The sequence below is a fragment of the Vigna umbellata genome, chromosome 5 (assembly GCF_029865625.1).
Source record: "Vigna umbellata cultivar VRB3 chromosome 5, Vumbellata_1.0, whole genome shotgun sequence".
In the NCBI taxonomy this organism is placed as follows: Eukaryota; Viridiplantae; Streptophyta; class Magnoliopsida; order Fabales; family Fabaceae; genus Vigna; species Vigna umbellata.
In genome coordinates, this window is record NC_142169.1 from 29,312,512 (window position 1) to 29,338,772 (window position 26,261).

A 26,261-nucleotide genomic window follows, 5' to 3' on the forward strand; every position below is an offset into this window, starting at 1 on the left:
TCAACTTAATCCAATAAAAAAAATATCGAATTTAACTACTTTCCTACAATATTTGTGTTTTATACTTTTAAGTAATTACTTAAAATTACCTTGCAAACAAATTTAACAGTATTTAGTTTAAAATCAATTAGATGTGTGTAATAATTTACGACTAAATAAATAATATTTACATTAAATCAATATTATTTAAATTCAAATATATAGCTCTCTACCATGAAATAGATACATATTGTCTAAAATTAAATATAGAAAAGAAAAGTGTCGTGAAAATAAAAACAATAATAATACAAAAACATCTTGTTTTGTAGTGGTGTGATTTTAGTATCATAATACATATTTTAATCGTGACTTTATCATGATACGTGATTTTTAACATGTGTATTAAGAATGATTCAAATATGAAATATTGATAAATAAAAATTATAAATGCAGTTGGTTTTGATAAATTATTATTTTATATTAACAATAACTAGGAAATCAATGCGGATATAGTTTTTGAAATGAAATTATAATTTTAGTACATCGTTAAAATTTACACTCTCAACTTGTTGAAAGTTAGAAGAAACATGAATTTTAATATAATTACTAAAAATAAATAATTTTATCAGATTATAGTTCAAAGAAGACTACATGATGTCAAATGTTTTTATAATATTAGTGTGTTTTAATTAAATTTTAACAAACATAAAAAAATATCATTGTTTAAAAAAATCATAAATATTTCTATAAATAATTATTAAAAAATTAAGAAAATTAATTTTAAGAAGGTCTCACGAATATTACTTATCTTTTTTTAAAAAAATTTTATGCAAATTTTTAAAATAGAAGAGAACTTTAAGGCGGTTTTCACATCATACAATTATACTATTAAAAGGAATTAGGAAAGATGAGTTTAAGTAACGCTCCAAATTTCATGGTGTCACGGATTATTCAAAAACCGATAAAATTCAAAACTTTATTATAACCCGAAAACATATTTTCAAAACATCAACATTTAAACGTGCATAAAACATAATAATTCAAAAACATTTGTCCAATGAAAATAACGAAGGAAATAAAATGGCTTCAATTACATTGTCTAAAAGTTCAAAGATAATAACTGTAAACAAAAATCTAAGTTTGTCCTCTGTCATCTCTCGAATCTATCATGTCTCAGCACCATTTGCAACATCATTTGCTCACGTATAACATCACACATTATACGATCATCGCATTAACATGCAAACACACAAACATGTATGGGTAAGCTACCGGTAAAATAATCATAATAACATTATATGAACATACTGATTAAATCAACAATAATCAAACACCTCATACATAATAGTAATAACAATAAGATTCTTAATCCTCTAACATAACAAATTAATCAAACGAATTATTTAATCATTGATCTTCAATCCTCGATCTTCAACCTTTAATGTAATCACTGATATCTCACACACAGACTCTTGGTTTATCCACTCCTTAGCACCTATGCTAACTACTTATTATACTCTTATAGTAACACTGCTGTCACATAGCATCACTTGGAGCATCGCAACCACTATGATCACCATCATAGATACACCACCATCATGACTATATCCCAGTCATGAGAAACACCATGAGCATCATCATACCGTAAACACCACAGTGAAAATAATCAGTTACACTATTGTACCCTACCTCGTTGATTATAGCCACTCCTACAGTCCCATTTGTAGATTCCCCATACAGATACATTCGAGTAGTCCCGCAATCTAGCAAGGAACATGTAATCCTGCCACATAAGGACAAGGAAGACACCTTCACCCCCACACAAGGAAGGTACATCCCAACACTCACACATGTTTCAATCTCATTCACAAGTCAAACACGACCTTAAACAAAACCCCAAAATTCATTCTCTGATTCTCATCACGTTCTGCAACTTTTCCAAAATAGAGCTCCTGATGAGAGACTGTTTTCTCCCAAACTATACTTCTGATTGATGATCCGAACGGTCAGAATAAAGAACTATACGTTTGGAACATACTGTCAAAAAATCAGCCCGATGTAACGGTAAACGACTTTGCAACGACGAAAACACAAGTGTAGGTTTTGTGTTATGCGGGAATACTTTTCTCTTTTCGTTTTGGATGTTTTCTCCCAAAGTAGACCACTAATTGACAATCCGAAAGGTTAAAAAAAAGAACCATACGTCTGGAACCTATTGTCAAAACATAAGCTCGATCCAACGGTGAACGATTTCAGAATGATGAAAACAATAGTGTAAGTTTTATGTTATGTGGGAATGACTTCTTTTCCTTCCTTTAACCCACTACTTACAACATATATTTGCACGGAAACCCCCATGCATCGTAACTTTGTTCTTCCTTAGCATCAATTTTTGTTTGGATAACTCAACAAAACACACATAATACATGCTTAGGGAAAACTAAACATAATTATCACATAAACCCTATGCTCATGCATATACAAACCCTTGCCCAACATTAACAACATATAATCATAATCGTATTCATATGAATCAAAACAAGCATTATCAATAAGATAATCAAGAACACATGTGATGTACAACAACAATCAAACAAAGGTAAGCTTCCCATATTTTGGCCAATCCTAGGACTTTATCTAATTTTAAAAATACATCAAGTCCTTCCTTGCATGGGGGTTTTCTTTAGCTTTTACTCTTCTCTCTTAGAAAACGTCTTTTCTCTCCCTTAACTCTCTAATTTTCCTTTTTTATTTTAGGGTAGCAATATTTAGCCCCCTTTTACTCTCTTCCTTTTTATCTTTTTCTATTTTATCTATATCTTTTTAGTTAAAATAATATCTCTCGTTTAATCTATAAAACCACTAAGATTTCCTCTCTTATTTTATCTGGTGTATTATTTCAAAATATCAACAACCACCAAATATTTCAAAGATTCACGTAATCTTTCTATTTTTTTTTTCATAATCTCATTTTTATTCTTTTCTTTCTACACCCCCTTAACTTAATGAGGGTATAAGACTCTTTTGCCCTTGGGCCCAAAATACAAATTAAAATCAAAAGTTTACTTTAACTCTCTTTCTAAAATTTGGCCCACATGTATTCAATCCCAAATCACCCTTCTACCATGAATCCAACACATCATATTGGTAATCAACACACCAAATAATAAACACAATAATTATAATTGTAGAAAACACCTAACCCTTAAACACCAATTATCAAACAATCATATTAAAGTCTTGCAACCACATTATTCATTAATTACCACATTTTCCTAGGGTCTTACATTCATCCCTCCTCAAAAGAATTTTTGTCCCGGAATATTGCTCTAGTTACTAAAAAAACGAGGATTCTCCTTCTCCATAACCTCATTTAACTCCCAAGTCATTTCATGAGTAGTTTCATCCCACAACACCTTCATTGCACGAATGTTTTTCCCTCTCAAAGTCTTAGTTTTTACATCTAACTCCTGTATTGGTCTTGTTTCAATGGTCAAGTCTTCTTTAACTTGAATATCATCCACCTCTAATACATGACTTGGATATGGCACATACTTCCTCAACTAAGACAAAAACATTGTGCAAGTTTTCCAACCGAGGTGGTAGTGTTATCTCATAAACTACTAGACCAATCTTCTTAAGCATTTGATATGACTCAATAAACTTTAGTGACAACTTCCTTGACTTAATAACACCCTCAACTCCCGCTGTTGGTGTCACTCGCATAGACACATAATCTCCAACTTCAAACTCCAACGGTGTTTTTCTTTGGTCAGCATAAGACTTCCGCCTACTACGAGTTGCCCTCATTCGTTCCTGAATCATTTTCACCTTGTCAGTAGTTTGTTGTAACAACTCTAGACCTACCGTCACTGATTCTCCATCATGAAAGCAACATAACAGTGTGCGATACCTCATTCCATACAAAGCTTCAAAAGGTGTCATCCCGATGATAGAATGATAACTATTGTTGTAGATTTATAAGGGAGTTTTGATCTTTATGCATAAAAAAGAATGAATATGGGTGTAAGAGTGAGTATTTCCTGAAGAATAACAAATGTATTTATGATGTTTTTGGACCTTTGAGTTCATGTTATAAAACGGATAAGGTGATATAAATAATATTAATAAAATAAGGACTTATCTCAAATATGTAATAATAAAAACAATAATATAGTATCTTAACGCAAATAGTAATAACAATATTTGATTTGATTAAATTGATGAAATTTGTTATAATTATTATTAATATGTGAATATTTGTTCAATAAAAATATTTTAGACTATTCCAAGACGATGAAACTTATTGAACATGGTTAAACTTCATTTTTAACACATGTATTAGATTGGGTAATTACATTTTCATACCTTCTAATTCATATAATTACCAAATTATTACTTATTTTTTATTTAATTCTTTTAGATTTCAAGATGAAATATTTATACTATAATAATTTGCATTTCGTCAGTCCCACAGTAAGACATTTGTCAATTAAACATCACATTAAAAGAAAACATTTAAGTTAGATTTAATGAGGAGAACAACTTGTTTTGACTTTTGACTATTCCCATTATGGCATTAACCAGGATTAGCACTTAATTAGCATTTGTATGTCCTTCACGTAGTTCCAATCATAAACTTTATACGCTTCGCCCAGACAAAGGAAAAGTAAATCGCAACTCGAATGAAAGCAAAACATATCGTTATCGTTGTGATAAAAATTCTTCATCTAAGAATGCTCTGGAAATCAATCACTAGTAATTTCGATTTCTGGTTTGTTACAAGAAATGTCATTTAAAAAGTGTCATCTTATAGATATATTTTAATAACAAATCATTTTTATATTTAGAAACAAAAGAACGGTAATAATGAGTAAATTGACTTATTTGTTATGACCGCCTCTAATTTTTCAAAAAAGATAAAACGCCACTTTTATTGTCAAATAACGTTATATTTTCCAAAACTCACACAAATAATTTATGTAATTAGACAAAAAATACTTTAGTAAATGTGTCAGGTTTTAATAATTTTTTTAATATAAATATTAATTTCTCTCGTCCAATTGCATTGTTAACTATTATTATTATTATTGAAATTGATTTTCCTTTGTATAAATTAACCTTTTGAAGTTGTTCCATTTATATATTTTTTTTCCTTTACCAATTTTTCGAATTGTTTCCTTTCATTTTATCGTAAAACTATTATTATTACTGAAATTAATTTTCCTTTGTATACATTAACCTTTTGAAGGTTTTCCATTTACATATTTTTTTTCCCTTTCCAATTTTTTGAATTGTTTCTTTCCTTTTATCCTAAAACTCACCAAAAAAAGGCATAACTCAGGCTAAAACAAACAAACAGGTTTTTTAGATTTTTTTAATAACTGGAGAGAAAAATATAATATTTTCTGTCTTCTCATCGTTGATTCTGTTCCGTAACTGCAACAAGGTTAAATATTTTTTAGAAAAAGGGAATATCAGAATATCCCATAATCGAAATTAAAGTATGAATACAACAGCTGGAGTTCCAAGACATGTCGACACATATGGATTGGTTACAGATTGTGAAGTGTGAACGCACAAGGAAACTTGTGGGTCGTAGAATATTCAAATCACGCAATAAATATATATACACACATTCACTGATTTTCATCAACCACCTTCTCCTCTTTCTTCATTTTCAATCTCAAATTTCTTTGATTCCAGTGACAACATTTTCAGCACCGAAATTTCAAAACGATGTTGGTGCAAAGAATGTGCATGCTAGGGTTCTTGCTAATCGTCGGAATCTTCGAACTCGACGCCGTTTATGGTTACAATCGACCACCACCTCGTCAAAACCTCTTTATTCCAAACATGGATCACTCCGACTTGCCACAACAGGTAACAACAAACTACTACGCTTATGCAAATTTGACTTTTGATTTTCTGCATCGATGCTTTATTTGCATTTCCAGTTAGCGAAGTGAGAAAGAAAAACTGTTCAAGAAACTCGAGTTTTCTTATTAATTTTGTGGATATTCAATAGAGTAACTGCTTGAATTTTGAAATTCACATTCATGGCGCATTTAATGTTCCTGAACACTGGAGCCAGCCAACACATATATCAACATCTTATTGACAACATATGTTTGAGGTTCAGATTTCTCATCGATAAATTGAGTGTGCAATTGTTTTATTGTTGCCTTATATATATTTTTAACTGAAAAATTATTATGTTACCGTAATCTTCATCAATTTTTAAGTATTTATGTTTTTCAATTCATGTGAATAGTCGGGTGAAGAAGGCAACATGTTTGATTACCAGAAGGAGAGGATTGGCTTAATCTGGTACCAAACCGCGAAATGGTTAAACCAAACGCTTTGTTGTTGCGTGTGTCTTCTCATCTTTTTGGCATCTTGCATCAATCAAAGAAATAAGATAACGACCTCAAACTTGTTCAACTTGCCTACAATTTTATTTTTAACGAAACTTTGTACGAAATTAAATTATCACGATTGTTTTTCTTGAAATAGTATTCTCAATTTAAAACTAATTTAAATATTAATATATAGACTGTTTTTCCTTTATTTTTCATTTTCTTTTTATCTTTGCACATTTTTTCATATTTTTTCCCTCTCACTCCTCTTCGCGAATCGAAGAGAAGGGATGAATTTGCTATTTTTTTATTTTATTTCTTTTAAATATTTAATAAAAAAATTATTATCTATAATCTACGAAAATACGCTTTTTTTTGTCTATTTTTTTGAATTTTACTCTCTTAGTTATTATTTTTTAAACTTAAATAAATATTCATAATAAAAAAAATCTATTTTCCAATTTTATAATTTTAATAACTATTTTTTTTAATTTAAATAGTTAAACGTTATAAAAAATTATTTATCGTTTTAGAAACTATTTTTTAAAATTTAAAAATTAATTATTTTTAATATTTTAGTAACATAATATTACTTATAATATTTTTATTTCAATAACTAGAATCTATTTTATTTATAATTATATTTATAACTATATATCTATAATTGTATACATTTTTTTAAATTTTACTCTTTTAATTATTACTTTTAAAATTTAAATAGATTCTGTGTTTAGTATCTCTAAAAAAAGCTATTTGATTTCTTTCTCTTTGTAAATCTTGACAACTAAGAACACAGTTTAATTTAAAAATTTGAATGATTTAATTTATATACATTTATTGTAATTTTAGAAAAATATAGATAATCATGTAATTTTATGCAAGTGGTTACATAGGTCTGATCGAAACACTAATTAAATTATTAGTTTATCTAAGAGAAAATTCTTAAACTAAAGTGTTGGCACAGGTTATTCTCTCATAAATTATTCTAAACAAGTTTCCTCCGACGAAGTCTTAATAATGAATGTGTTGGCAATGGGTGGATCTTTCTGTCTCAGGTACACATATCTCAAGTGGGCGAAAACAAGATGAGGATATCGTGGATCACAGACAGCCCAACTTCACCAAAGGTTTCCTACGGTCCATCTCCTTCAGCAAATGCATTATCTGTCACAGGGACTACCTCGTCCTACCGTTATCTCCTTTACAAGTCCGGTGAAATTCATGACGTTGTAATTGGTCCCCTCAACCCCAACACTGTCTACTACTACCGTTTGGGTGATCCACCCTCTTCCCTAACATACAACTTCAAGACTCCACCTTCTCAACTTCCCATCAAGTTTGCAGTAGTTGGTATCCCCTCATATATATCCCAGTGAATGAAGAATGTTAATTACACTGTGTTTTCCTTACAACATGTGTAAATGTTTTCGAATGATGTCGCAGGAGATCTTGGACAAACGGATTGGACGACTTCGACCTTGCAGCATGTAGCTAAATCAAACTACGACATGTTGATTCTACCCGGTGACCTATCCTACGCAGACTTTATTCAACCTCTATGGGACTCCTTTGGTCGATTGGTAGAACCTTTAGCTAGCCAGCGTCCTTGGATGGTCACCCAAGGCAACCACGAAAAGGAGAAGATTCCTCTCGTTCACTCAGAGCCATTCACGGCATACAACGCCAGATGGCACATGCCCTTCGAAGAAAGTGGATCAGACTCTAACCTCTACTATTCTTTCAATGTCGCTGGCGTTCATGTCATCATGCTTGGCTCCTACGCCAAATTTCAACCTTCTTCTCCGCAATACAATTGGCTTAAATCTGACCTGCAAAAGGTTAACAGGGGAAAAACTCCCTGGGTTCTGGTGCTCATTCACGCCCCTTGGTACAACTCCAACACTGCTCATCAGGGTGAGCCTGAATCCCTTGAAATGAAAGCTTCCATGGAAGACTTGCTCTTCCAAGCCCGTGTCGATGTTGTTTTTGCAGGCCATGTTCATGCTTATGAACGCTTTGTGAGTACAATATATTATTACTCATACTGGTGTTACTATTTGATCTGTTTGTTTCTCTTGTTTTATTTAACCTATTTGTTTGTTTTATCAGACACGGGTTTATAAAGACAAAGCTAACAATTGTGGTCCAGTGCATATCACAATCGGGGACGGGGGTAACCGTGAAGGCCTTGCTAATAAGTAATTCATGTTTCACCATAATTAATTTGTGTAAATTCATGATGTTTGATTTACAATGAATGAATTCGCTGTGTTTTTTGCTTGAACAGGTACATAGATCCTAAGCCAGCGATATCAATGTTCAGGGAGGCTAGCTTTGGACATGGTATATTGGAAGTATTTAATGCATCTCACGCACGGTGGACATGGCATAAGAACGATAACGATGAAGCTGTTGTTAGTGATACTATCTGGCTTACGAGTTTCTCCTCCAATCCTTCTTGTAAACAGTGATCAAACAATCATGCTAATAGGATTTCCAGCTATTTAATCCTGGAAAACTAAATATAGGATGCAAATATATCAACAACAACAAAAATAGAATTTTATTATGATCAGACTGAAATACTTATGTAATGAAAGGCAATCGGTGCTATATTCTAATAAATATTATTCCAGTAAAAAATTACGGAAAGAGTTTTATTCTCAAATTTCAAAATAAATGTTTGTTCTCTTAGTTATTTATGTTTGTTATCTTCACTTAATAATTAATCCGTTTAAATATAGACATTTATTATAAAATGTAATTGAAAAATCATAAAATCATAAAATGTAAAGTCTATTTCTTTATTAAAAAATATATGTGACACTAAATTATAAATAGTCAATAAAAATGATAAATATAATTTTTTATGTGGTGTTCTGTCCATATACATTTTTGTATGTCCCCGGCTTTTCTTTACCAACATGTACTAGTTATCGTTCTTATCTAACTTCAATAAACAATATTCAAATGAATTTATGTTCCCCATCTAATTTGCAAAAGGTAGAATATCGTGGGTAGATGTTTGATAGGAATCATTCAAAAACCAAGGATAGAACAAACTTACATTTTTACTATACTAAATTTCAATTATGTTTTTTTTCTATTGAACACTTTTTGGTTTGTAGCATTACATATTTCACAACAACAAAAAAAAAAAAAGAAATGAACGGTCAAAATCTATAAAAACATCACAAATTTATCTATAACAACATTTTTTTAATAAATTTTTGATAGATTAAAATTCGTCGATATTTACAAAAAAAAATATGCATTGCACAAAATTAATAATTAGTTCCTCGATTTAATCGGTGAATCTTATAACAATTAGTTTCAATTTTAGAAAAATAATCCAACATTGAAAAGAAGAGTAAAGAAAAGTGATGCTCCTGAGATGCAAAACTTTTATTAGTGTGATATGTTGTTTGTCTATCTTCTAGGAGTGCGTCCTCTTACTTTCAATGTACAATTTACCAATGCATTTCAATGTGATATGTTATTGGATCTTCTATTAAATTTGAATTAGCTGAATAAAAGATGATGTATTTATTACTATCAACAACAATGCAAATTGCTTCCACTTCTTGTTCAAAATACAAAAACACAATGTAGCAAATATGAGAGAGCATTTGATCTTATTTCGTGCAAATCTTAATTTCATTAAACATATGTAAATCTTAATTTCATTAAACATATGCAACACCTACAATACATTGCAACACATCTTAATTACATTCAAAATAATACATTCAATTTGCTACACTAGACCTACAACGCATCATCCCCTATCCATCAATATTGCAAGTACAATAATGTTCATTACACATACAAAAGAAACAACCCCTATCAACAATTTTGTCCATGTTTGAAGACCCAATACAACTTTCTCCAAATGAAGTATGATCTTATCACCTTCATTTTCTTCAATCTTCACCAACCTCTGATCCTTTGCTTCCAACTTCTCATAGCTACCACTTTCACCAAATCCACAATCGCTGTACCATCTTTAGTAGTTGGATCCAACATTTTCACTTCCATTTTATTTAAAAAAATAATAAAAAACAACTAATCAATACTCCATTTTCAAGAACAACCAATTAGTACTCCATTTTCAACCAACCAAACACAACCCATCAGTACTACAAAAAGTTCCATTAAATCTACCTTGTACTTAGGGTAACCCCATAATTGTTTGCCCCGATTCTTAGTTGTTTTTGCAGTTCTGAAGACAAATTTCTCTCCACCATGACAAATCAGTGATACATTCAAACTCTTTCATCCTCCGTCACCGCGATAATTGACACTACAATATTACTTTCGACACTCATTGTATGTGGAAGAATAAAAATGACCCATAGACATACTTCAACAACTCACACCACAATGCTGAAAAAAAAAATGAACAATAAGACGTCTATCAGAAATCCTAATTTCACGAGAACATCATACAAGAACAGTACAAACAACCTTGCTAAAACCCTCTCCAATCTCGAACTCTCTATGAATCCTAAATTTGTTGGGTCTCCAATCTCGAACACCCTCGTTCCCAATTTTCTTTTGATGAACCCTAATTTGGTGATCTTTTAATTTCACATTTCAGAAACCCTTCTTTCCTTAAATTTTTAATTACACATTTTCCACATAACATGTTTTGCATATGCCACATAATTTAATGATTCCATCACCTTAACCTAATTTAACGACAATGACCCAATTGTTACAATTTTTCACTTTTAGAGATCTAATTGAAAAAAAAATGAACTTATTTGAGAAAAGTCAACATAAATAATGACTACACAAATGATTAAACCTAAAGTTAAAGAAAAGTTTGTAAACAAACAAGTTAAACTTTTAGGATACAAATTGGATCATGCGAAACAAAAATAGAGATGAACAAATATAAAAAGTTGAAAAAAAAACTAAAATCTCTAATTTTTAGTTTATCTTTGACTTCAATACCCTTAAATATGTACAATTTAATTTTTCTCACGAATAACTCATTTCTTTTCGAATAATTCAACCTCTTTCTATCTCTACTCACTAACTTCTTTTAAATTTTATAAAAAATAGGCTTAAATGCTTACTTCGTCCCCATGTTAAGAGGTGAATTTTTGTTTTGTACCCGGTTTTAAAAATGAAGACAATGAGTCCCTATGTTATGAAAATTTGTATGAATAAGGTTCTCTCCATTAAGTTGACAATAACAATGTTAATTTCATGCTGATCTAGCGTATTTTTTTTTCTTTTCTCCTCTGTTGTCCAACTTTTTCTCTGCACTATTCAACTTTTTCTCTCTCTTCCAGTCTCATAATGAGAGGTTTCTGTCTCGTTAAAAAAGTTGTTGCTCTCCACATATAAATTCATTGAGCCAAATGCAGTTTTGAAGTCACCAAAACAATATGTTACTACTACTACTCAATATGGCTTCCAAGCTTTCTTATTCTCTCTCAATCTTTCTCTTTCTCTTACCTTTATTTCACACTGTAATAGTTTCCACAAACACCGTTTCAAATCCTACAACTCCTGTCTCCCCCTAGAACCGCATGCCAATCCACCCCAGACCCATCTTACTGCAAATTTGTTCTCCCTCCCTAAAACTGCAACGTTGACGACTATCAACAACACCGCCGGAGCCGTGAAGCACCAAACGGTGGACCTTCGAAACGGAGCAGAATTGTCCACGTTTTATAGCTGCAACTTCGAGGGGTACCAAGACACATTGTACGTTCATTCGCTGAGGCAATTCTACAGGGAATGCGACATCTACGACACCGTAGATTTCATATTTGGAAACACTAAGGTGGTATTGCAAAGTTGCAACATGTATCATCGTCTCCACATGCAGGGTCAATTCAACGCCATCACTGCACAAGGAAGAACATATCCAAACCAAGACACTGGAAGGAATATTCTAGAACTGTTTATATGCAAACTTTTATGGATGATTTGATCAACGGTCAGGCTTGCGTGCATGGGACGGTGATTTTGCATTAAGCACTTTGTATTACGTAGAGTACAACAACAGTGGACCAGGGTCTAACACCAGCAATAAAGTGACGTGGTATGGTTATCACGTGATTAATGCCACTGATGCAACTAATTTTACTAATGGCCACTGCTTGTACTCTGATATATTAACACCCCTGCCAAATGTTCAAACTTCAAAGCATGTTGTTTCATTGAAAGTTACTCTGATTTAGAATTATAAACCAAATATTATATTGATTTCTGTCTCATTCTCAATTATAAACCATGGATATGTTGGTTGAAGAATTCCTTTCTCTCTCTATTCAATGGTGGGAATCCGCTTGCAGCATGAGAACTCCGACGTCTCCCAACAGTGTCGTAATCATGTGTCCTGATCAACAATTGTTTCCACTATCCTTGTTCATCATCAACTGGATCAAGAAGAACAATTTCCCAATCAATTGAAAACACTCAACCAAGGGATCTTGAAAGTGAACTCGACATCATAATCAAATAAAACAAAAAACCCTAAGGGTTTCCAAACCCAAGCAGAGGAGAGCAGCCTTCTCCTCCCCCTCCATTCGCGGCAGCCTAGCAGCATCATGCCTCCCTTCTGCCAACCAAGAGCGTCGTCGACAATGTCGTCCACACTGGACGCAACAGTTCAACCCTTTTATGCGCGTCAGAGAGAAGCTTCGTCGTTTCCTGTGACACACCTTCTACAATCAGGAATAGGGTCAGTTGCTCTCTATCACCACCGCTCAGAACTTTGGTATACCCGGCAACGGCTGCCTGCATGTCCTTGCCCTCCCTATCGCGGAGCTTGCCTCCTATGACACAGTCGCATATCCATGGAACCCATTTTTAAGGCAATAAGAAAAAAAATGAGATTGGAAGAGAGAGAGAAAGCTTAACCGTACAGAGGAGAAAGTTGGACAACAAAGGAAAGAAGAAAAAAAAGTACGCCAGATCAGCATGAAATTAACACCGTTACTATCAACTTAACGGACATGACTTTATTCATAAAATTTTCCTAACATAGGGACCCAATGTCTTCATTTTTAAAACCGAGTACAAAACAGAAATTCACCTCTTAACATGGGGACGAAATAAGCATTTAAGCCTAAAAAATATTTCATTTTATAAGTAACTCACATAACTAAAACAAATTTGAGTAATTCTCCCTGCACCTCCACGAGTTCTGGTTGCACCTCCAAATTTCTCATTATACCCTTTAAAATTTTTCCCATTATACCCTTTACATTAAAGAATTTGTCCAACCACCCACATGAAATATAAAATATGGTTTAATATACCCTGCACCCCATCACCCGTGGCTAGCTCATTCGCTCTACTTCTTCTTCTTTCCTTCTCGTGGTTTGGTGTTTGGAGAGTTGTGATCCCCTTGTGTGTTGGTGTGGTCCTCGGTGGTTGAGTGGTGGTCGGATTGATTCTTCATTAGAGCAAGCAAAGTTTAAGATCATATTTGAGATTAGAAGAGTGGAACACCGTTTGAACCGCACTTCGAAGTATAACTAACCGAAGTTCGAACACCGACGACCTTTTACCGCAATTCGAACGCTGGAGACCCTTAACCGTAGTTAGAACACTGCTTAAGGGTCCACCGCATTTCCAATGCTGATTATGATTTTGGCGAAATGAGGTTGTCCTTTTATTATCAATGGAAAAACACACAGGAATAACGAAGAGAGAAAGAAAGCACCAACCTTAGTACAAAGCACAACTGAGAAAAAGAAGAGATGCAGTGAAAACAAGACAAGGAACGACGACGAGAGAAGAAGAAAAATAGAGCAGCCAAGAGAGCAAGAGAGAGAGTGAGGTGGGGAATTGGAATGGGTTATGGGGTGTAGGGTTCTAATTTTTGAAAAATAATCTCATTAAAAGATTTTTTATTTTTTTTAAGTTGTGCTGCATTTAAAAGGGCAATGTGATAAATTTGGAGGTGCGGGAAGAATTCATGGAGGTATAGGGAGAAGCTCTGAACAAATTTTGTTCATTTGTTGAAATGATTTGAATTTTTCTATTGAACCGTATTACAGTGAAAAAGGAACGTCTATTGGAATTAAAGTAAAAAAAGGAATTCTCATTTTCATATAGAAATTAAATTTTAAAATCAGATAATAGGTCTTAATAATTGTAACATTTTTCTTGTAAATTAAGTTAAACATTAACGTTTTCAATCCGTTTAAGCGCTTAAGGTCCATCCCATCAAGTAAACGTCACCTAATCGAACGAGCCACGAAAAAGGTTCCAATATCGCCGTGGTCGCTTCTGCACTCATAGAATAGAACAACGACAAACCCCAAATTCATAGATCGAACCTTCTCAAAACCCTAATTCCACCGCGAAATTATTTTCCTTCAACCAGATCTCTATCCTATGGCCAATAAAGAGTTCAAAGTCCCGCCGGTGGCTTTCCCCTCCGCCGGAAATCCCGGCGGCGCGGCACCAAACATTCAGCAGCGGCGCATGCCCGCGCCGCCGTTCCAACCGAACTCCGGCATTCCATTCATGTCCTTCGACATAGGCTCCGCCACGGCGTCCACCTCCTCGGGACCAATCTACGCCGGCCCCTCCATTGGGGGCGGTGGCTCCGCCAACTTCGACGATGAGGAGCCCCTTCTCGACGAGCTCGGGATCCACCCGGACCAAATCTGGAGCAAAATCAGATCTGTTCTGAACCCGTTTCGCGTCAACCACACGGTTCACAAAGACTCGGATCTATCAGGTCCAATCCTCCTCTACATGTCATTTTGCCTCTTCCAATTGCTCGCGGGAAAGATTCAATTTGGCGTGATCCTGGGCTGGATCGTGGTCTCTTCCATTTTCCTTTATTTCGTTTTCAATATGCTAGCCGGTCGAACAGGTAATCTCGACCTGCACACCTGCACCAGTGTCGTCGGTTACTGTATGTTGCCGGTGGTTATTTTCTCTGCGCTCTCGCTCTTTTTACCGGTCGACGGGGTCATTCGCCTTTCGGTCGCTGCGATTTTCGTGCTGTGGGCCACGAGGGCTTCCACGGGTCTCGTCGTGTCGCTCGCTGATGGCGGTGATGAACATCGAGGATTGATTGCGTACGCGTCTTTCTTGATTTACACTCTGTTTTCGTTGCTTGTCATATTCTAGGGATGTCGATGGCACTGAGATTTTTGGATCCCTGTTCCCATGGTTTTAGTTCTTCCTGCATTATGAACCTTGTAGTTTTTTTGGTACAGTCGTATTATGGTATAGAAAATGGAGTTATTAGTTTGTTTGATTGTCTGTGTTTGAAAAGTTTTTCCTAGGTTACATGCGTGCGTGTTGTGGAGCCATATATATAAATATATATTTAATTTACCTTTTTGTTCTGATTTTGCAAGGTTATTGGTAAATCTTCTTGCAATCACGGTGTTTGTATGTGACTGAGTGGTGCTAGAACGAAGGTCACAAGTTATTAGCAAGCGAATTGTGTGCTTATCTAAATTAGAGGTGGGTGAGCTTAGGTAAATGATAAACTCAGATACAATATTACTAGTATTATTCTCCAATTAGAATTAGAGTTGGAGTTTCGCTTAAGTAATCCACGTAATAAAGGATTCTGTACCGAGGTGACACTCCAAATTTAACTAGATAAAGATACTATCCATACTATAGTACTACATCTTAGTTTTGTCCTTCAGGTAAATAGCTTAATCAAGCAGATGTTGAGCTGTTAGGTGTAAACAACTTCTACTTGTGTATAAATTAATTTTTGTAAAGAGGAAATAGGGTCAAATTGTTTTCATTCAGGTTGTAAGCTGTTTCACAAGTTAAAGTTGAAGAACTTATTGCAGTAAGTTGAATAAATAGCTGATAAACATTCTATGATCTGATTTTGTAACCTTTTTCACATACTTATACAACTACTTATGTTATTATAATATAAATCTATATAAGCTGTAAATAAACTCTTACAAGTGCATCTTAGTCAAACAGTTTGGGCTCTTCAATTTACCTTAATGAGAGATTCAGTATGAATGCTTAGTGACCGTAGCTTCTAGCAATGCCGGCTAAGGGGATTTCAACTCATAAGTAACATGATATTGTGTGCTGGAGTTATGACTATTTGTTTGGGAGCAGGAAGAGGTTGTTATAAATGTATACACTAGAAGGAACAAGATAGCTATTAGTTGATTGGAAGTTGGGTATAAATACGAGGGAGATATTGGACAAAGGGACAATTGTATTGTAATAGAAAACCATATTTAGTTTTAAGGGGCATTTTCCTTGGAAGGGTGTTTCTTGGCTGTTGTCAAGTGATACCCTTTATTTCATTCTCTACTAAGACTCACCTTCTCTGGTTATCACCTATGAAATATCAGCTTTGACACAGACAACAAGACATGGCTAATGTCCAAAATAGAGGATACGGGAACACATCTATGTATACATACATATAATTGTTGGAAGTCGCACATATAGTAGAGATAAGGCCAAATTATAATATATAAGTGATGACTCTTAAGTTCTAATATGGTATCAGAGCCATGATTAGAGCCTATCCTATCAAGTTCTAAGTGGGCATTCTATTCTTCTATTCCACCGTTATCGGGCCGTTATCGGACCACCAAATTTCTACTATCACACACGAGATGTCTATACCTCGACGTGAAGGTGGTGTGTTGGAAGTCCCACATCGACTAGAGATAAGGCCAAATTATAATATATAAGTGAGGTGCAAACCTCACCTTACAAGCCGGTTTTGTGGGGATGAGTTAGGCTTAAAAATCCACTTTCTAATAATAATCAACTCGGCAAAAACCTTAATTAAGAATTAGGATTTATATTTATATTTATATAACTCACATTCTAAAAACAAAGTTATCAAGTATTTTCATATAGTGATGACTCTCGGATAAAGTACCAAAAAAAAACATATCTCTTGATAGTTACAAGAAGTAATTAAGTTCTATGAAAATGAGCTTGACTATAAAATGCTTTGATTCTTGCGATGTTTATCTTTTGGGCTTATCACCTATGAAACATCAACTTTGACACAGACAACAGGACATTGCTAATGTCCAAAATATAGGATACGGCAACACCTCAATGTATACAAACATATAATTAACATGAAAAAAATCCTAATTAAGATTATGAGTTATATTTATATAATTAATATTCTAAAAACATAGTTGTTAAGCTTTATAATTTTCATGTAATGACGACTCTCAGATGAAATACCAAAAAGCATATCTCTTAATAGTTACAAGAGGTAATTAAGTTCTGTGAAAACGAGCTTGACTATAAAATGCTTTGAGTCCTGCAATATTCATAATGCAAGTTGATATTTTTATGATAGGAGTGTCTCGAAAGTCTTTAGCCCCCAACAATAGGCATTAGTTTCACTCATTCTCAAGCCATGTTAGAAATGTGTCCGTGTTGTATTGAGTGTTTGGGTCTAAAAGAATAATTTTAATCGTGACAATGTTGATGGGTGTCAGGAGTCTGTCAAAGACATGTCTAACAACATGCCAGCCACGCTGGCACACCGCTCTATAGGGTATTGCTGTTTCTTATCGCTATTTAACTGGGGTATATAGTTCTTTCCTTTGATGGTGATATTGGCTTGTTACGTTGATAGATTGCTTTGACAACATTAATATTTATGACAACATACCTTAAAATTCGCCATGATTATGATGGATGGAATATACTTCGTAAGTAGCATCTGGAAACGCTGTAGAGTGTTTCCTTTGTGTTGAAGGAGCTTTAAGTTTGGTAATGCAGCTTGAGACTTGGATTGTCATAAATCTTTCACTATCAAAGTTTTCCATGTGAAAAGTGACCTTTAGGTGCGAATTCCATTTTGATGTTCATTTGCCAGCTTGCGGAAACATACTGAAATCTTGTTCTCAATGTTTTGTAATCCGGTAGCAAATTTGATTGGGATGTTATCTATGAAACTTAATTGTTTGCAGCATGGATATCACATTTTTAGCTCTTAGAATTTCGTTTAAGAAATAGTTCAATTTTATAAAGCTAACTTGTAACAAGAGGACTACCTAAACTTTCCAACACCTTCCTCATGTAAAGGGCTATTGGTATGTAGCGTGCCAATTGTAAGTTTGGCTCTTAATATCATGTTAGAATTTAGGTTTAAAGTTTAATTCAGTATCGTAAAATTGACTTTTGAAATTAAGACGAGGACTCTCCAAACTTTGAGTTTTAATTAAGTTATATATGTAATCAATACTCACCGCCCTTGAGGATGCAATTAAGACAACTCCCCAAAGGATCACAAGTAAGGTGGTGGAGGGGTAACTGTAATTGAGGTGGATTTCCATACTTTCCCCCTTATTTAGTAGCACATATTTGATCTAGAATATGGATTCCGTGTTTTTGAAATTCCTAAGGACTAATAATACAGACTGAGAGATTAATTTCATGGATGTAATTAATAATCAAAGTTATTACCGAGTAGAATGATGATTTTGCCGGTTTAGTTGTAACTGAGTTTAGTCATTACGTATTAGTCTGCTTACTACATATGTAGACTGAATTTTTATATGAACTATTGATTTTGTAATTACAATGAATATTTGATTATTACTTAATTCCAGTTTTACCAAGTTTTGGTAATTCTTATAAACCTCTTCTAGTCGGTACCTTCATTATCATGTTGAGACGCTGCAACTTTTTCGATTCTGTTGAAGTGATGGTTTTTGCGTTGACTGTGTCATGATTTTGGTTAATCTGATTCAACTGTTACTCCTTCAGAATCGAGCCTATTGAGTGTTTGGTTTTTCTTAAAGATTGTAGGATTAATCATCCTACACACCCTTAAAATCTAATTGTACCTCCATCCATTCCTGAACATGTTTTCCCGAATGTATTTTACATTTCAGGAAAGTACATTTTGAAATAAATGACAAGTGTTTCAAGAATTCTATAGGGTGTAGGAAAAAGTATCCAAGACTGTAATGCTCTTAGGCTATTTTTCGTTATAGTTTAATCCAGGTAAAAGATAGTTTTTTCCCTTAAAAAATTCAGGGAATTGCTAAAATATGTTTTTATTCTCTAGAATAAATTAATTAAAACACATTTATTTGTATTGTGTAAGGCCTCCCTCTGGGAGCATAAAATGTTCACAGAATCAGAACGAAAAGGAGGAAAGCGATCTATATGACTAACGTGCTGCGATATAGAACTGTGTCTTGTTTGGACCTATGGTGGATTAACATCATGGGTGTTGATAGATAGAGTTGAAATAGTTCAATTAAAACCGTTATCCAACCTAGTTAAAATAGTTTAGGTTGGGTTGAATTTGTGTCCCTTTTCTATCAAATCCAAACAAAACTAAGCTGATTAATGTAATCAATGGGTTGGATTGGGTTGGGGGAATGGGTGCCTAAAAAGGAATTTCCTTTGCTAATCTATCTTAATATAACTTTGGAATATTTATATGTAGATGTATTTTGATTAAAATAATGTATTTGTATAATCTAAATTGAATCTTACATTAGAATAAAAACTGATGTAAAGGTGAGAAGATGGAAGAGCATCAAACTTAGTTGGATTAATTTAAATTCATGATGGCCGTGAACACTTCTAATTAACATCACTTATAAGATATGAAATTCAGACTTTAGAAGGATGTTCAATGATTTCGGAGTCATTCTTGATTTAAACAAGAGGCAATTTAGGATCTGGACATTCGACGTATTCCGAACCTTGTAGGATGTTCAATTATGTTGTTGTATCTAAAGAGAAAGGAGGAGGAAGAGTGAAGGGGACAAAAAATCATAACAAAATACGAATGTCTTGATCGAAACGAAGTTTCGTGGAACGCTGCATCATCTGGGTAGGTTTACAAAATATGCATGAAGCTTTTCTTTTACGGGGCCTCAAAACTACAAGGTTATGGTATATGGGAGATGATGACCTGGTTCCCGTTTTAAACAAATACTGGCACAAATGGGGAAGTTGATTCTGATGTACGAAGCAACATCAAAGTTTGATAGGTTGGAATTGGCAAGAATATTGGTGAATAAGAATCTGAGAAATTTGTAGCATATAACGGGATGCTTGAAAGTTAAGAGCAAGACACAACTGACAAAGGAAAGATAGAAAGGAGTTAACATGCGAAACAATATGAACTTTCACAAAATGGATGTAAAGTTCGATGTTGGAAAATATGCAATGACATTGAAAGGAATATCATACATAGCTTTGATTTAGAAAAGAATACGAGAGAATTGGGGATAAAAAACAATGTTTGGTAACACTATGAAAGTCAGATGAAGGGTGTAAAGGTTTAGGAAAGAAACATTGGAGGCGAACGAGAGAAAAGTATGAGTATGGAAGCATAGGAAAATGAAAGTTGTTGCCCATGAGAGGGAGTGTATATATTCCTAATCAAGCAAAAACAAGAAAAATTAATTTAAACACTCATATAGTTATATCTATATAATACGAATGACAATGCAGGTTGCCTCACTCCATTTTGCTCCATCTAGCAATTAGCCCACATCAAACAGTTCGAACTACTCCACCTCCTATAAAAATTATGGGCTAATTTCATTGACTCGTGAACACAGTAATTGACCTGCAGTTCTACCAGCCAGTCTGCAAGAACAAAATTTTAAAAAAATAATTTATACAAATGTTGTAATAATAATTTTGTTTTAATGTTTCACCTTTTTTTGCATCTCATGAGTGTATCATTGATAATAAAATTGAAATAAACTAAGTAAATATAAAATTAAAATTTATATCAAATAAATATGTTAGAGTCAAACATTATATGAATAAAGAAGTATAAAAATAAATTTTTATAATTTTTTTTATCAATTAACGTTAAATACAAACAAAAGAACAAGAATTCAAACATCAAGTAAAGAAATAACAAAATACAATTAAAAGAGTTTTATTTGACTTGAATTAAAATATAGTATTTTTTTTAGGTTATAAACGCTAGTTCATCCTATCTTGTTATTGGTTCATATAGACTACAGGTCATAAAAGATGAATTCTAACAAGTCAACATACTAAATTACTATTACTTTTTCTTGCAAGTTAGCAGACCGAACCACATAACTCGCCTTATCATCCCTACGTTACAAAGTTTGTAAATTCATTATATGTTCCTCATTTAAATAATTTGTGCATATAGATAATATAAGTTACTTAAAAATATTTTATCTAATTAAGTAGAAGTATCTTGTGAAACAAAGAACAGCAAAAAGTTTCAGATGATGATCAATATTTAAATATTACATTGAAATTTTACCATGATAATAAAAAGACTAATTAATACAAATTGTTTGTTTTACTATATATTTCCACATAAATCTCAGTTCTCGTTTGTCCTGAACGTTTATTCAGTTAAATTGAATGTTATATATAAATGGTAATATGATGTTAATGTTAGTTACCATAGTTAATACATAATAAATATAATTATTTATCTTTTATTTTAAATTTATTATTATAATTTTGAGCGTAAATATTGGATTAACGATGATTTAAACCATAATAGTACGATCTATCATGTGATATAACTATATAATCATTTAAATAATTTTATATTTTTAGTTTAAGCGCAATCTATCTTTAGTTATTTTAAACAATCTTTCATTGGGTGATAATAGAATCTATCTTCAATTAAAACATTAGGGTAAAAAAAAAATGACACACGTTGCATTTAAATCATATTTATTAACTTATAATTAAATGCATTAAATAATATTTGGTAATTTCGACAACATAGAAGAATAAACTGGGAGTACAATTTTATAAATATATATATTTGTACGAATATGTATAATATTCCAATTCCGTAAATAAAATTATATTATTCACATAAATTCATTTTTGGATTAGATTGTTTCCAAAATCACATAAAAATTTAATTAAATCCAATCGAAAAATTCTAAGTTACAATGTTTGTAACAGTTCCATTATTGCTTTTGGTTCAATTTTATGATTTGTATTATTTGATCAGTATAGCTATAAAATGTTTTCCTTCAGAATCAGCTTAAGTGTAATCAAGGCATCCCTTCTCACATCCAATTAAAATGTGATTTTTATGTTGACACAGTTCACTTGTTTATCTAAAATAAGCATAAGAGAGTCAGACTTTTTTACTTGAAAATAGGGCCACCATTAGAAATAACTTTTATTCATTTCAAATAAACCGATTCAACATATAAAGAGACAAATTAAGTAATAATAGAAATCTCCTATATCTTTTTTAGTTATAAAAAATCTATTATATTTGCAACTTATTGTGGTTTTTCCCTTTTTTTTTATAATCTAGTTTTATTAACATGTTTTTCAAAGATCATCCATTTGAATCAATTCCGTGGCACAATGATTTTTAATTATGCCGCAGATTTTGACTTAATCAACCTGAATGCATGAACTGCTGCATAACATACGTATGCAATACACTTCTTGATAGCAAACATATGTATATCTTCTATGTATTTATTTCTTTCCTTTTCATAGTTCAGGATTAAGGATAACTCCCCAGTGATGATACCTTACTTTATTCAGGAAAAAAATTAAGCAATAATAAAGAAAACCTCATATACATTAATATAATATTTTCATAAAATAAAACACTATTATATAAATATTCTTAATTAATGTATTACCACGAAAATTAATTTTAGTACGACGTTACTCCTATCATACCATAGTATACGGATATTAGATATATATTTTTTAATATCAATTACTACTTTCAAGCTAACATGGTGCATATATTTTTATTAGAGTAATGGTAGGGTATATTTTGTACATATATTTATATTTATTTATACATATTATAAGAATAAAATCATTACAAAAAAGTAAATTTTTATATTTAAAAAAAATAAAAAATAAAAAAAATATTAAATGAATATAAAAAACTTATGCATGTAAAATTATCAGTTTTATTATTATGAATGGATAAACCAATGTATAAATGAGTGTGTTGACAGATGTATTTTAAAGTATATTTTCTGTTTTTATTACAGCTAATGGATAACCCAAAACACATATGAATGTGTTTACAAATGTTTTTTGTGTGTAAATTAATGTTAATTTATTTCAAAGTAGCGTCATTTAATCCTTCGTAGCTTTAAGGCTTTCTTAGATTTCTGTCTTGGAATCCTTCAAACTCAACTTAGAAGACAGGTTTGGTTTTCTGATATATATATATTTGATGATTTTAAAAAATACCTTGTGAGAAATGAGACTTGAGTTTTGTTTTATAGAACTCAAAGTTGAATTCAAAATTTAAATTTTTTAAGTTTAATCGAAACTCGCAGTGTGTTTAGTAGACTCTAGAAGGTTTAATCAGCATTTAAAAGAATAGAAATGGTGTAAAAATGACTGTATTGGTGAAGGGTCAATCCATAAAGTTAGGAAAAAGAAGATGTAAAAGAGGAGGAAAGTGAGAATAAGATGAAAGTTTTGGCATCTGTGAAAGAGAAAGTGAGAAGAAAGGAAGAGAAACCCTAAACTAATAAAGGAAAGGAAACGAGATGGTGTACCAAACCTCTTATTGGTTTATATAAGATGACCTCATAGGATTATCCAGGAGATAATAATAATACACGTAGTACAGTATAATACAGAAGGTACACATCGGATGGGAAAGTAAAAACATAGCATACAAACTAGTCAAACTAGAAAATGATTAACTTGGTTCAGCGAGTTATTTGAGGCACATGTGAGGAGGATTAAGCTGCAGTACTGAAACTCCTTTGTACTTATCATCGCTTTATTCAATACTACACTACTTTGGTTGCAGTGGTAAATAAGACCAAGCAGCAGCAGGAAGCTAGCTAGCGTCTTCTTGCAGCCGTTTCCCTCTGTGCATTGAAGTAGACAGCAGCCACTGGGAGCCCAAGCTCGTTCTGTGCTGCGAAATTGCGTGTGTTGAACTGATCCCTTGAAGTTGGTGGAGTAACACACTGCCTACGCTTTTGCTTGAACAGGACAAACACAAACCTATGGATCCCAATATTAGGTTTTGGGATCTCATAGCTCACCAACTCTTTCCCTACAAAAAACATCATTTTTCGTTTGTCAGTCTCTCTCATCATCCGATCGATCAGCACACACAACACAGCAAGTAAGTTCACACACACACACACACATATATATATAATATACACACATTTTTCCTAGTAGATCAATCATTTACATGAACCTACCAAATGTAGCATCTGTTGTGCCTGGAATGTCTGTCACTATCCTGCAAAAAGAATATTTACAACAAAATTATTGACTGTTAGATACCTAAGAATGGCTACTTTACCTTATACGTGTATGTGTGTATGCAGTTCTGTTATGTTTGTTGTTGAGACATCGAGATTTATTCACCCTTTAAGACTGTTTTTTGTTTTAGGGTGGGTGGACGAAGACGGTAGCCAGAACAGACAACTTCTTACGACTTTTACAGAATACAAAGGTATGTATACTTATGTTTGTTACCTCTGTAGTTTGATGTGATGAATGTCGGGTGTTAAACCGGTTCCTTATACTTTCAAAGTGTTAAATGTCATAAAATTTTCATTTGGGTAGTCTAAGTATTTAAACAAAGTTTATCTTTATGTTAAGTACCAGTGCAAGTGTTCTCTCAGATAAGGGTCACTAGGGCCTGGAACATCAGGGTCTGTCATGATCTGCGCGTAAAAAGGGAGACATTAGTTTAATGATTGAAGATATATATATATATATAACAACAAATAACAGCTGAAGCATTTTAATTTTTTAACTCATTTAAAGAAAAAGAGGAAGAAGAAGAGAGGAAGAGAAACAGATACCAGTGTGAAAAAGGATCTCATATCATCACCCTCAATCTCAACCTTGGGTTTGATGTTGATAGATGAAGGGAAAAACTCATGGCCATTGTAGACTTGCTTTTTGTTATAACTCACAGTCATTTTTGTGGTTGTGGTAAAAGAGTCAAGAACCTCTCCTATGACTCTCCCCACAATAAGAGGTTCCAAAGGCATTCTTGCCATTACAAATAAGGGTAAGAGAACAAAGTTTAGAGAGTGAAACCGAGGAATACAAGCTGATAGTCCTGCTCAGAAACCAAGTCTTAGCTCCATATTTATAATGTCTTCCAAGGTTAGAGTGTTTCCCCCTCCTTTAAAATATGCTGCAATACACAATTTAAATTTAGAGGAAAAATACAAAAAGCTAAAATAAACAAGGTTATTAATAAATCAGGTGCATCCGTGCATCACTCTTAACATATATTAATTTGGCACATTTCATAATTTGTGCTGAAAAATCACATTACTCATGAACGTGACAAATCATCCTTTGCCTTTTCCTCTCTCACTCTCTCTCTTCCCTGCTCATAAACACAGAAGATGGGTCCCTTCGAATAGGTTCTTAATTGATTGGCTGTACACAGATGCATGGATTTCTCACTCAATAAAGCATTTTTCTTCTCTTTCTTGTCTATATCTCAGTTGTTAAAAATACGAAAGAAAGAAAATTCCTGTTCTTTTTTTTCCCTTCCTAGTTCGATCAAGTCAGAAAAAGCATCATGTGTAATCCTGTGTGTGGGTCCTTTTCCTCGCAAGTTGACAAGCTTCTTCCCTTTTATTAAACCAAAAGCATAAAAAGGAAAAATTCTGAGTTTCTTGAACAACACCCGCATTTTTAGCATTAGTTCCATGAACTTTTGCAGAAGTTTTTGCAGTATGCCTTGCGTAGAGAACCTTCCTTAATTGCATGCACACAAAATAGAAATTTATTTTTGTGGGTGTGTGAGTGATGATTCTCCATTTTTGGTTCTTTCTTTAAATTTTGTTGGAAGATTCTTGAGGAAGAGAGCATAATTAAAGGAGCTCCACCATAAATGCTCGAGGCTACACATGCCTATGGGACTATCATGTGTGAGTGCCTATGAGGTCTTTTCAGAATAAAAAAATTTAACTCTCACTAAGATTCATACCAAGT

At 33.0% G+C, this 26,261-nt stretch overlaps 3 protein-coding genes across 3 annotated transcripts; 2 read left to right on the forward strand and 1 right to left on the reverse strand.

Moving 5' to 3' along the window:
• The first annotated feature begins 5,622 nt into the window (after positions 1 to 5,622).
• LOC124842439 (putative purple acid phosphatase 20) lies at positions 5,623 to 8,984 on the forward strand. The gene is made up of 5 exons (XM_047318917.2): positions 5,623 to 5,862; positions 7,394 to 7,688; positions 7,782 to 8,356; positions 8,448 to 8,536; positions 8,626 to 8,984. The coding sequence occupies exons 1-5, from the start codon at positions 5,719 to 5,721 to the stop codon at positions 8,807 to 8,809; spliced, it is 1,287 nt and encodes a 428-aa protein (XP_047174873.1). The 5' UTR covers positions 5,623 to 5,718; the 3' UTR covers positions 8,810 to 8,984.
• Positions 8,985 to 14,518: 5,534 nt separating this feature from the next.
• On the forward strand, positions 14,519 to 15,582 carry LOC124842443 (uncharacterized). Its single transcript, XM_047318922.2, has one exon. It carries the CDS (start codon positions 14,706 to 14,708, stop codon positions 15,450 to 15,452), a length of 747 nt encoding a protein of 248 aa, XP_047174878.1. The 5' UTR covers positions 14,519 to 14,705; the 3' UTR covers positions 15,453 to 15,582.
• An 8,253-nt stretch (positions 15,583 to 23,835) lies between these two features.
• Positions 23,836 to 25,334, reverse strand: LOC124842441 (protein TERMINAL FLOWER 1-like). The gene is made up of 4 exons (XM_047318920.2): positions 25,109 to 25,334; positions 24,906 to 24,967; positions 24,497 to 24,537; positions 23,836 to 24,342 (listed from the first exon to the last, which is right to left on the reverse strand). The coding sequence occupies exons 1-4, from the start codon at positions 25,307 to 25,309 to the stop codon at positions 24,125 to 24,127; spliced, it is 522 nt and encodes a 173-aa protein (XP_047174876.1). The 5' UTR covers positions 25,310 to 25,334; the 3' UTR covers positions 23,836 to 24,124.
• Positions 25,335 to 26,261: the final 927 nt, after the last annotated feature.